At 39.7% G+C, this 12,499-nt stretch overlaps 1 protein-coding gene across 4 annotated transcripts in view; it reads left to right on the top strand.

Moving 5' to 3' along the window:
- LOC128695792 (vitellogenin-like) overlaps positions 1–12,499 on the top strand; it is a 37,403-nt gene that overhangs the window by 9,636 nt on the left and 15,268 nt on the right. For all 4 annotated transcript variants that reach the window (XM_053786634.2, XM_053786636.2, XM_053786635.2 and 1 more), the window contains exon 2: positions 1,231–1,473. In XM_053786634.2, coding sequence (XP_053642609.1) covers positions 1,248–1,473 — 226 coding nt within the window. In that variant the 5' untranslated portion in view covers positions 1,231–1,247. The remainder of the gene's footprint in view (positions 1–1,230; positions 1,474–12,499) is intronic.

The following is a 12,499-nucleotide window of genomic DNA, read 5'->3' as shown; positions in this document are numbered from 1 at the left end:
ATATATATATATATATCCCACATGAGTGTTTATGAGAGAATTTTTCCTCTAATATCTGTTGCTAGTCTGGCAACATTGCATAGCTGCCGACTACGCACAGTGCGAAAGCTCTTGAGGTGAAGATTTCCATCCCCACGTGGCTTGTTCTGCATGGCTAACATGATTGTTTATATTTGTGAATGTCTAACATGAGTGTTTACATATATGCATGTCTAACATGAATGTGTTTAAATATGTTCATATCTGACCTGAGTAGCAGAGTAGGGACGTGAGGACACCAAAGCGCAGGCGTGTGAATTTTTGTACGTTAATAAATGCTGTGTACACTATGTGTGAAGTTATTATTATTAAATCACTTACAGGAGGTCTACAGGGCTTTACCTGAATTATTACCTGCAAGTAATTTGGTTGAGGTAAGTGGGACTTAAGTCACAGTAGGTCACAGAACTGTCACTCCTTCGATTACCCACTTTTACACCTTTCACAAAAAGCTAGACCTAACATTAAATTAATAATTACAATATTATAACCAGCTACTCTGGTTCTTTGTTGTGGACTATATAAAAAGTAATTAAGATTGCTGGATGCACAAAAATATAACTATTAGTACAAAGAATTTTATATTACCACTTGCCATTTAAATAATGTAGATGGATGACACCACAACACCTGCCTAACTATCTAGAACTTACACTGGTCAGTTTAGGTCTTAAATACAAGGAATTGTATACTCTCCTGTGAAATGTGATGACACCGCCTCATTCATTTTCCATTCTCACCACCCTGTTATGGTAGTTTCGTAAATTTCCTGTCCTAGTTCTTCACCAGGGGACATTAACACGAATTCCTATTACGAATTGAAGCCGATACTCCCCATTAGGCCTTCGAAAACACCGAATTTCTGGTGCAAAATTTCTGACCAGTTCTTACACAATTAAATTCAATATGGCGTCACTCCCCCTCAGCGTCACTCAGCAGTTTATCTCCCCCCCCCCTCACTCGAAATTTCTCGAAAGGAGCAAATCAGCATTCCTATTTTATTACACAATTATTATATTATTTATTTAAATGTTCTACATTTAAGAAATTATGTAAAAAATTTCCACACTGTGGTTTATTTTTTGAAAAAATGTAATCTGTATATTTTTAAGTTTTATTATTATTATTATAGTTATAAACAAAAAAACTAATTCCTTCAACGCTTCCTCAAATTCTCTTTGAACTTCCTAGGACCCTGGACAGATGGCATGACGAAGTGTGCTCTGGAATGTCCTGCTACTGGCTTCCCCAAGCTTTCTTACCTCCCTGGAAACACGTATTTATACAACTACTCCGGTAAAACACAAGTTCAGTTGAAGGGTGTTGAAGACGGTATCACAGAGACCGACTGGTCCTGCAGGGTTGAGCTAACGTGGTTTACCCCCTGTGACATGGCCATTTTCATGAAGAATCCTGTAATAGATGGCGTCCCAGGTGAGCATCTTGTCTTCATGAAGGAGTCTATAGTAGGTGGAAATAAGTCACTCTGTCTGACTTTTTTGGGTTATCCTAGGTTCTCTACACATATGCTGCTATGTATGATAATTCTATGTAACTGTATTTGTGTATACCTGAATAAACTTACTTATTCTGTGAGACTCGCAGTCAGACTGTTTATACAAGCTGCTTCCCGAGAGTTACTCTCCTATTTTCAGCATCTGCTACATTCTTTCATTTTAGATGTCTTAAAATGAAATCACTTAAGCAACGAGGTGTTTGAGGCCGCAATGAAAATTTTTCAGATAGTCTTCTTCGTGATTCGCCGGTACTCTCCCGGCCCGGGCCTTTTCCAAGTGGTGGTCCGGCCTTGGCTCCCTTTCTCGGGAGTATCTCAGACTGTCTGCCATGGGAGGAGGTACAAGTGCCTCCTCATTGTTGGGACCAACTGTCCCCAGGCCTAGCCACATTCCCCGCCCTCACGGGGCTCATAGGGAGAAGCCAGGCCTCTCTGGTCTGCCATCCCCGCCCAAAGGGGGCTAATGGGAATGGTAGTCGTGTGAGCTGCAAGCTCGGACTCAGGTACCTACCCTACCCTAGAAGAGCTGGGCATGGTGTCGATGTTTTTCAGATAGTATTTGATTTTCAGTAACTATTCGTTGAACTAATGGGATGTTCTATCTGGCGGGTTATTATATTAAAGTAAAATAACTTTATTCGGATTTTAAGTTTTTATTACCAAAATTTGACTACAATAGTCTTAATGCTAAATAACTCAAGTGTAAATGCCATTCGCAAGAAAACAGACCAGCTACTGTCCTCCTTGTTATGTCTTTCTGTCGCATCTAAGTAGTATATTGTAGACAGGTATCCACATTTCGCTGTCAAAGTTGTCTTTTATGTTTGTCTCCGTGAAAGTTGGCAATATTACATTTAACTAAGTGATGAGTCCATTAATTAACGGTGAGGGTCTTCATGAATCTGTATGTAATAAAAACACGTACTAGAATTAACTATCATCTTTGATCAAAACGTGTGCAGTAAGTGGCCTCAGTCTTCATTTTGTATTCATGAAAAAACCATGTAGTAGGCGCGTCCGCAATGATGATAAAGTATATTTTGAATGCTACCAGTGAGTGCGTCCTAGCTCTGCAAAAATGCATTTTTCTTGATGTAGATGATATATTTTTTAATATGCTTCAGGAATAAGGATAACTTCAGTCATGGAAAAATATATTTTAATGAAATATATTTCACTGTATAAAGTAAAACCTCTGCGTTTGATGTTAATATGTTGGGTATTCATTGTTTCCACAAGGCTTAATTGGTCTTCGTGTTGTAAATCCATTAGATCTAACTACATTGATATTGTGTAATTTGTTTCCAACAGGTGATAAAGACTCAGAAAATAATATTTAAAATCGTGAAGACATTTCGTTATTAGTAAGCTGCCCAGACTTATATTTCAGTATGTATTATTCTCCTAGTCTATCACGAGACTATGAAGGGTATATGTATACCAACAGTCAGCTTAGGTTAACGGACATATGTATTTGTAAAGTGTGGGTATTTTATTTTCCTTCTGTAAATCTTTGTTATATATTCCTTGAAGAAACCTTTCTTATTGGAGTCAGATTCCATTGCTAATTTGATTTCATTTTCTCATCCATAGGATGACCCGTCTCTTGATGTTCTTATAATGGCTCGCCTTCAAGAGATATTTTATTCTATTGTTGATTCATTTACAGTCATTAGTTTTATCGGATTTGTTAGTAGGGAATGTATACATATTCTTCAAGAAGCTTGTTAAATATTGCTAACGCAGGGTTTTTAATGAAACATTTATGAGGAATACTAAGATTCCTCTCAAAAAATTTGTTTTCATATCTTCCGATTCATCACTCAAAATCTAAAATTCTGAAAACATAACAAAATATAAAGATATTTATTGCAAGTATTGTATATTCTTATGTAATTTTATATTACATATTAAGATATTGTTAAATATGTTTATAAAGCTTTAATTAAGACTAAAAGCGCTAAATATTTACATATATCAAAAAATTATTTATTTTTAATTTACTATACTTTATTAATTGTTTGGATTATGTTGAACCGTGACACGAATGTGGAGGCGTCCCTCCTAGATTACAAAGACAAACCCACTTGCGAACCTTTATTTAATCTCGTGCGGATAGTTCAAGTTTTCTCTGACAGTGGTGTGTGTGTGTGTGTGTGTATATATATATACTCACCTAGTTGTACTCACCTAGCTATGGTTGCGGGGGTCGAGTCACAGCTCCTGGCCCCTACCCGGTCACTCTTCCCACTCCGTGAGCTTTATTATACCTCTTCTTAAAGCTATGTATGGGTCCAGCCTCCACTACATCACTACCTAGGCTATTCCACTTCCTGACAACTCTATGACTGAAGAAATACTTCCTAACATCCCTGTAGTTCATCTGAGTCTTCAGCTTCCAACTGTGACCCCTAGTTGTTGTGTCCCACCTCTGGAACATCCTGTCTCTGTCCACCTTGTCTATACCTCTCAGTATTTTGTGTGTCGTTATCATATCCTCCCTAACTCTCCTGTATTCCAGTGTCGTCAGGTCGATTTCCCTTAACCTCTCCTTGTAGGACATACTCCTTAGCTCCGGGACTAGTCTTGTTGCAAACCTTTACACTTTCTCTAGTTTCCTTACATGCTTGGCTAGGTGAGGGTTCCAAACTGGCGCTGCATATTCCAATATGGGCCTAACGTACACAATGTACAGGGCTCTGAATGACTCCTTATTTAGACGTCGGAATGCTGTTCTTAGGTTTACCAGGCGCCCGTATGCAGCACCAGTTATTTGGTTGATGTGCGCCTCAGGAGATGTGCCCGGTGTTATACTCACACCAAGATCCTTTTCCTTGAGTGAGGTTTGTAGTCTCTGGCCCCCTAGACTGTACTCTGTCTTTGGTCTTCTTTGCCTTTCCCCAATCTTCATGACTTTGCACTTGATGGGGTTGAACTCCAGGAGCCAGTTTCTGGACCAGGCCTGCAGTCTGTCCAGATCCCTCTGTAGTTCTGCCTGGTCTTCGTCCAGTTGAATTCACAAATTCCAGAAACATCACTGGTCCTAGGACTGATCCCTGTGGCACCCCGCTCGTTACTGGCGCCCACTCTGACACCTCGCCACGTACCATGACACGCTGTCTTCCTGACAGGTATTCCCTGATCCACTGTAGTGCCTTCCCTGTTATCCCTGTTTGGTCCTCCAGCTTCCACACTAATCTCTTGCGTGGAACTGTGTCAAACGCCTTCTTACATTCCAAGAAAATGCAATTTACCCATCCTTTCTCTTGTCTTACTGCTGTCACCCTGTCATAGAGCTCCAGTTGGTTTGTGACGCAGGATTTCCCGTCCCTGAAACCGTGCTGGCTATCGTCGATAAGCTCATTCGTTTCTAGGTGCTCCACCACTCTTTTCCTGATAATTTTCTCCATGACCTTGCATACTATACATGTCAGTGACACTGGTATGTAGTTTAATGCTTCATGTCTATCTCCTTTTTAAAAAAATGGGACTACATTTGCTGTCTTCCATACTTCCAGTAGTTGCCCTGTTTTGACAGATGTGTTGAAGATAGTTGTTAGTGGTACACCTCTGCTCCCTCTCTCAGGACCCATGGAGAAATGTTATCCAGCCCCATCGGCTTTGAGGTATCTAGCTCACTTAAAAGCCTCTTCACTCCTTCCTCGGTTGTATGTATTGTGTCCAACACTTGATGGTGTACCCCACCTCTCTGCCTTTCTGGAGGCCCTTCTATCTCCTCTGTGAATCTCATGTTGAGCTCCTCACATACTTCGTGGTCATTTTTTGTAACCTCTTCCCCTTCCTTCCTGAGCCTGATTACCTGGTCCTTGATTTGATTTCCTCCTGATGTGGCTGTACAACAGCTTTGAGGCAGATTCGGCTTTTGCGGCTTTGTCATTCTCGTATTGTCTTTGGGCCTCCCTTCTTACCTGTGCATATTCATTTCTGGTTCTATGACTGCTCTCCTTATTCTCCTGGATCCTTTGCCTTCTCTACTACTTCCATTCCCCAGTACACTTAGTTTTGGCCTCCTGCACCTTTGGGTGAACCACGGGCTCATCCTGGCTTTTTCATTATACCTTTTACCTATATTGTGTGTGTGTGTTTAAAATTCGCAGAACAGGCGAAATATTTACAAACACAAATCTCAGGCCGAAGGAGACTCGAACCTTGGGACAAGGTACGCAGTGCTCTACTCACCGTACCACACTGGTCCAATACTCTGGCGCCCAGCTAACGCTTGACGTTTTGGTCCAAAGAGCACTGCGGCAGCGGAGGCAGAAAGCTCTGTCATTTTTCTCACCTGAAGAGCTCATCAACGCTTCTATGATGGCCTAATTGCAATCATAACTGCACTAACGTATGTAGAACCCAGCATGGCCCAAAATAAACAACAGTGATACCTACAAACCGAAAAATTACCGATTGAAGTGAAGACTGCCCCTCAAACTCCAAGCACAGCCCAGCTGCCAGACGACTACCTACTCCAAGCTCTTAACTAATTTAGTTTCTTCATCTAACCACAGCAACTCCTGTACTACTATAAGACCAACTCATAGAAGAAACAGCACTAAGAACAGCAAGGCAGCACCTAGAAATCGACTATTCCATAAGACGACCCAGCAGGACGCCGGCGCCCCATCCATCCCCCTCACCACCCAGAGCGACGCATCACCAACAACAAACATGGCCGACTCACCCTCACCCACCAACCAAGGCGACTCGACTACACCAACCGTGAATGACTCCATCTCTACCTCTACTACCTTCATGGGATTTAAGTGTATAACTGAATTATCTATTCTGTAATAATCACTTTTTCTTTTAATTTTTTACAAGTTTTAGAATAGTCACGGAGTCTTATTCATAAGTCTAGTTGTAGATTCAATATAAATCTTATATTATTTTACTCAGAAAATCTAGTTTGTAAAATTACTCTCATCCTATGATTACAGGCATAGTTCCTGATGTAAACTTTTTACAAAATGAATTACACGAATCAAACAGCAACTGTAATTACTATACAGCAGACTAAGCAAAGACATTACTCAGTGCAAACAATAACATAACCATCTTTAACTACAATGTCAGATCCTTAAGATAAGATAAGATTTCGTTCGGATTTTTAACCCCGGAGGGTTAGCCACCCAGGATAACCCAAGAAAGTCAGTGCGTCATCGAGGACTGTCTAACTTATTTCCATTGGGGTCCTTAATCTTGTCCCCCAGGATGCGACCCACACCAGTCGACTAACACCCAGGTACCTATTTGCTGCTAGGTGAACAGGGCAACAGGTGTAAAGAAACGTGTCGAAATGTTTCCACCTACCGGGAATCGAACCCGGGCCCTCCGTATGTGAAGCGGGAGCTTTAGCCACCAGGCCACCGGGCCACAGCATTACTCAATTCCCTTCATTCCAATATATCAATCATCACACTCACAGAAACCTGGCTTAAGCCTGATATTACAGATGTCTATACCATTCCTGGCTACATGGTCATACTGTAGAACAGACCAGCAAGGGGGAGGAACAGCTATATACTACTCAAATCAACTCGAATGTATCAATAAATCTTGCACAAGGGACGAACATGGAGAATATATCATAGCCAAATTTAAATCAAAAGACCTGCAAAAAACCTTCATAGTTATAAACATCTACAGAGTACCACAGTCAAACATTTACCATTTTAGTGAAAAACTAGGAAACATGATTACTGATGCACACATGAATAAAGACCACCTACTACTAACAGAAGATTTCAACATTAAACATACTACACGACCAGGACCCACAAGTAACCGAATTCACAAACACAATGTGTAACTGCCTGTTGCTACCAGCAATATCTAAACCTACAAGAATCACCGAGACAAGCATCTCCTTAAAAGACCACATCTGGGCAAACACCATATCCCCTTTAAAATCAGGCATAATGACAGACAACGCTACAGACCGCTACCCAGCCTTTCTCATAACTAATCTGGGCAAACTGCCACAAGACATTACTAAAGTAACCTTCAGACTACATAACGAGACAGCAGTTAACAACTTTATAGCAGCTATGAATAACATCGATTGGCAAAATGAGCTCGAAACACATACAGATATGAATGAATGTATAAACAAATTTCTAAAAAAAAGCCCAAAGCCTCTATAACAAACATTGCCCCTAAAAAACTAAACAGATCACAGCAAAGAGACTGAATAATCACTGGCTAACACCAAGCATCCTCAAATCCATTAACACAAAGCACAAATATGAAAAACAGTATAGAATGGGTCAAATAACTAGAGAACAGTCTAAATGTTACTTGTCAGCACTTACCAGCCTGATAAGGTCTAAAAAATTGTATTATGAAAATAGATTACATAACATCAAAGGTGATATAAAAAACCTGGAAAACTCTATCTGAAATTCTTGGAACTAAAAAGTTACCCAAAAACAAAACAATCAAACTATCAAAATCAGATGAACCCCTACTCACACCTACTGAAACAGCGAACAGACTCGATGTTTTCTTCACCATAGGAAAAAATCTAGCAAACAAAATACCAAGCGCAAACACCTGTCCATCAGACTACCTTATAGGTACCTACCCAAATACGCTATTCCTAGCTCCAACCAACCCCATATAAGTTACCCTCATCATAAACACCCTTAAAAACAAGGCAGGAGACATAAACAACTTGCCTGCTTTTATGTACAAAAAAGATTCTCAAGTATTGTCACCAATTATGGCAACGCTCTTTAACAAATCCATTGAATCATCTACCTTCCCAACAATCCTCAAAATAGCGAGGGTCACTCCGAACCACAAAGGAGGTGTCCAAGCTGACTTGAATAACTATAGACCAATATCTAACTTACCACTGCTCTCTAAAATCTTTGAAAAATTAATTCATAGACGGATCTCTTCCTACCTCGTCTCACACAACATATTAAACCCTTGTCAGTTTGGATTCAGGAATAATAAAAGCACAAATGATGCTATCATACACATGCTAGAACTAATATATACCGCACTTGAAAAGAAAGAAGTCCCGCTGGGCATTTTCATTGATTTAAGTGAAGCTTTCGATACAGTCGACCATGAACTGCTGTACTCCAAATTAACGCACTATGGTATCAGAGGCCACTCCCTCAACTACCTAAAATCATACCTTATTAACAGAGCTCAATATGTGTATGCAAATGATGCAAACTCTTCCACCCAACCATCACAGTAGGAGTCCCACAAGGAAGCGTCCTTGGACCACTCCTCTTTCTCATCTACATCAATGATCTACCGGATGCATCACAGCTACTCAAACCCATATTATTTGCAGATGACGCTACATATGTCTTTTCCCACCCAAACACAGTCATACTAGCAGACGCAGTCAATGCCGAATTACAGAAAATATCTGCCTGGATGATGACTAACAAACTTACCCTGAACACAGATAAAACCTATTTCATTCAGTTTGGAAATAAAGCTGCAAATGATCCAATTAACATAACGCTAAACGGATCATCAGTCACAAGACTCACAGAGGGAAAACTCCTATGTATCCACCTTGACAGTAGCCTTAAGTTCCGGACACATACAACAAATCACCAAGAAAATCTCCAAGACTGTAGGCATACTATCAAAGATAAGGTACTACGTTCCACAATCAGCTCTCCTGGCACTGTACCATTCACTCATATACCCTTATCTTACATATGAAATTTGTGCATCGGGATCAACAACATCCAATCACCTAAAACCCTCATAACCCAGCAAAAGGCAGCAGTAAGAATGATAACAAATTCCCACTCCCGCCAGCATACTCCACCAATTTTCAAAAATCTGAATCTGCTCACCATTAAGAACATCCATACTTATTCATGTGCCTACTACATACACAGAACAATACACGCAAATATAAACCCTCCACTCAAACTTCTCCTCACCAACCTAAACAGGACACATGACCACAACACAAGACACAGATCTCTTTTTGATATACCTCGTGTCCATATCACACTGTGTAAAAACTCTATGCACATAAGGACCCCCAAAATATGGAATTCATTACCAGAAGATATTAAAGTACCCAGTCTGAAAATCAATTTAAGACTCTTCTCAAAAGCCACTTAATCACCCTAGACTAAATGCTAAATACTCAGTACACACTTACTCACCTATGTACTCCCACATCATAACTGAAACAATCACTTTGAACCTTTTATCCATTGTTGACAGGAATATAATTGAATCATTGTTTTCACAAAAAGCATTTTCGAATATATGAATATATCTTTTGTCTTATACAAATTTTGATTCATTTATAATTAATAATCTACTGTACAACTCTGAAATAATTACTATCCTACTGTACAGTTATGATATACTCCTTAGTGTTAAGTAGTCTGTAAGCCAATAATGTTAAGTTGGTCCATAATGCCTAGGCATAACAGAGGCTCTCTTTGCATTGCAACCCACTATTGTAAATACAAAATCTCAATGTACTGTTTGCAAAGACAAAATAAATAAAAATAAATAAATTAAATAAATAAAGGTTCGTAGGTTCGAGTCTCATTCGGCCTGAGATTAGTGTTTGTGAATATTTCGCCTGTTTTGCGAATTCTAAACATTGTAAAAATCTTTCGTCGGCCGATGCATACAGGGGATGAGATAAAAAGCTCATAACCACCTACCTGAAGGCTGGCTGCGTATCTTTTTTTCGTTAGGTTCAGAATGATTTTTGCGAAATTATTGCATACACAAATTTTCGCTTGCCTTATTCGGCAAGAGTAGCGTTGCTATTTAAGCCAAAATCACAAGTTTTACCTTTTTAGCACACACACACACACACACACACACACACACACACACACACACACACACACACACACACACACACACACACACACACACACACACACACACACATATATATATATATATATATATAGTTATATAGTAGGTAGTAGGGTGGTAGACAGCAACCACCCAGGGAGGTACTACCGTCCTGCCAAGTGAGTGTAAAATGAGAGCCTGTAATTGTTTTACATGATGGTATAATTGCTGGTGTCTTTTGTCTGTCTCATAAATATGCAAGATTACAGGTACGTCTTGCAACTTCTACATACACTTAGGTCACACTACACATACATGTACACGTTTATTTATACACACTCATCAGAGTTTTCTTTGATTTTATCTTAATAGTTCTTGTTCTTATTACTGTTCCTTTTATATCCATGGGGAAGTGGAATAAGAATCTTTCCTCTGTAAGACATGCGTGTTGTAAAAGTCAACTAAAATGCCGGGAAGAATGGGCTAGTAACCCCTTTTCCTGTACAGATTACTAAAAAGAAGAAAAAATTTGTCAAAGTGGGAAGTCTGAATGTGCGTGGATGTTGTGCAAATGATAAGAAAGCGATGATTGTGGATGCTATGAATGAGAAGAAGCTGGATGTCCTGGCTTTAAGTGAAACAAAGCTGAAGGGGGTGGGAGAGTTTTAGTGGAGAGAAGTAAATGGGATTAGGTCAGGGGTTTCAAATAGAGTTAGAGCTAAAGAAGGAGTAGCAATAATGTTGAAGGATAAGCTATGGCAGGAAAAGAGGGAGTATAAATGTATTAATTCAAGGATTATGTAGAGTAAAATAAAGGTTGGATGTGAAAAGTGGGTTATAGTAAGCGTATATGCACCTGGAGAAGAGAGAAGTGTAGAGGAGAGAGAGAGAGAGGTTTTGGGAAATGTTGAGTGAGTGTGTGGGGAGTTTTGAATCAAGTGTGAGAGTATTAGTGAGGCTCAGGTTAGGGTGTGTAGAAGAGAAGGAGACTACTTCCCGGTAAAAGTAGGTCTTAGACAGGGATGTGTAATGTCACCATGATTGTTTAATATATTTAGAGATGGGGTTGTAAAAGAAGTAAATGCTAGGGTGTTGGGGAGAGGAGTGGGATTAAATTATTGGGAATCAAATACAAAATTGGAATTAACACAGTTACTTTTTGCTGAGAGATGGGATATTCTAAAGAAAAGTTGCAAAGGTTAGTGGACGAGTTTGGGAGAGTGTGTAAATGTAGAAAGTTGAAAGTGAACATAGAAAAGAGTAAGGTGATGAGGGTATCAAATGATTTAGATAAAGAAAAATGGGATATCAAATTGGAGAGGAGGAGTATGGAAGTTTTAGTTTAATATGTTTATTATGCACCCCATACCCATCCTGTGGGCGGTAGTCAAAAGATTACAGAGGTACATAATTGGTCCAGGGACTGGACTCCAAAGTTTTGATAGCTAAGCAAGTTACAGAGGTAATGAACTCACAATTTACAAAGGTAATGAACTCACAATTTACAAAGGTAATGAACTCACAATTTACAAAGGTAATGAACTCCAGGTAAGTCTGATCACAATCATGACAAGTTACAAAGGTATTTACAGATTACAGAGGTACGTAATGGGTCCAGGGACTGGGCCCCCAAAGTTTTGATAGCTGAACTAGGTACAAAGGTAATGAGCTCACAAGTTACAAAGGTAATGAATTCTGTAGAATGGTTACTTACGTTTATACTTTGGCTACAATCATGAACAAATTATAGAGTAATGAGCAATTCACACTTCCACACCCGGTCACAACTGTAATGAGTTATTGGTGCAAATATTGATTGTTGAGTCACACACACCACACACACACACACACACACACACACACACACACACACACACACACACACACACACACACACACACACACACACACACACACACACACACTTTAGTTTAATATCTTTATGCACCCCATACCCATCCTGTGGGCGGTAGTCAAAAGATTACAAAGGTACATAATGGGTCCAGTGACTGGACCCCAAAGTTATGATAGCTGAACTAGTTACAAAGGTAATGAACTCCAGGTAGATCTGGTCACTAATCATGGCAAGTTACAGAGGTAATGAATCAGCTTCAC

Source organism: Cherax quadricarinatus, chromosome 41 (assembly GCF_038502225.1).
Source record: "Cherax quadricarinatus isolate ZL_2023a chromosome 41, ASM3850222v1, whole genome shotgun sequence".
NCBI lineage: Eukaryota > Metazoa > Arthropoda > Malacostraca > Decapoda > Parastacidae > Cherax > Cherax quadricarinatus.
This window is presented reverse-complemented; position numbering and strand designations above follow the sequence as displayed.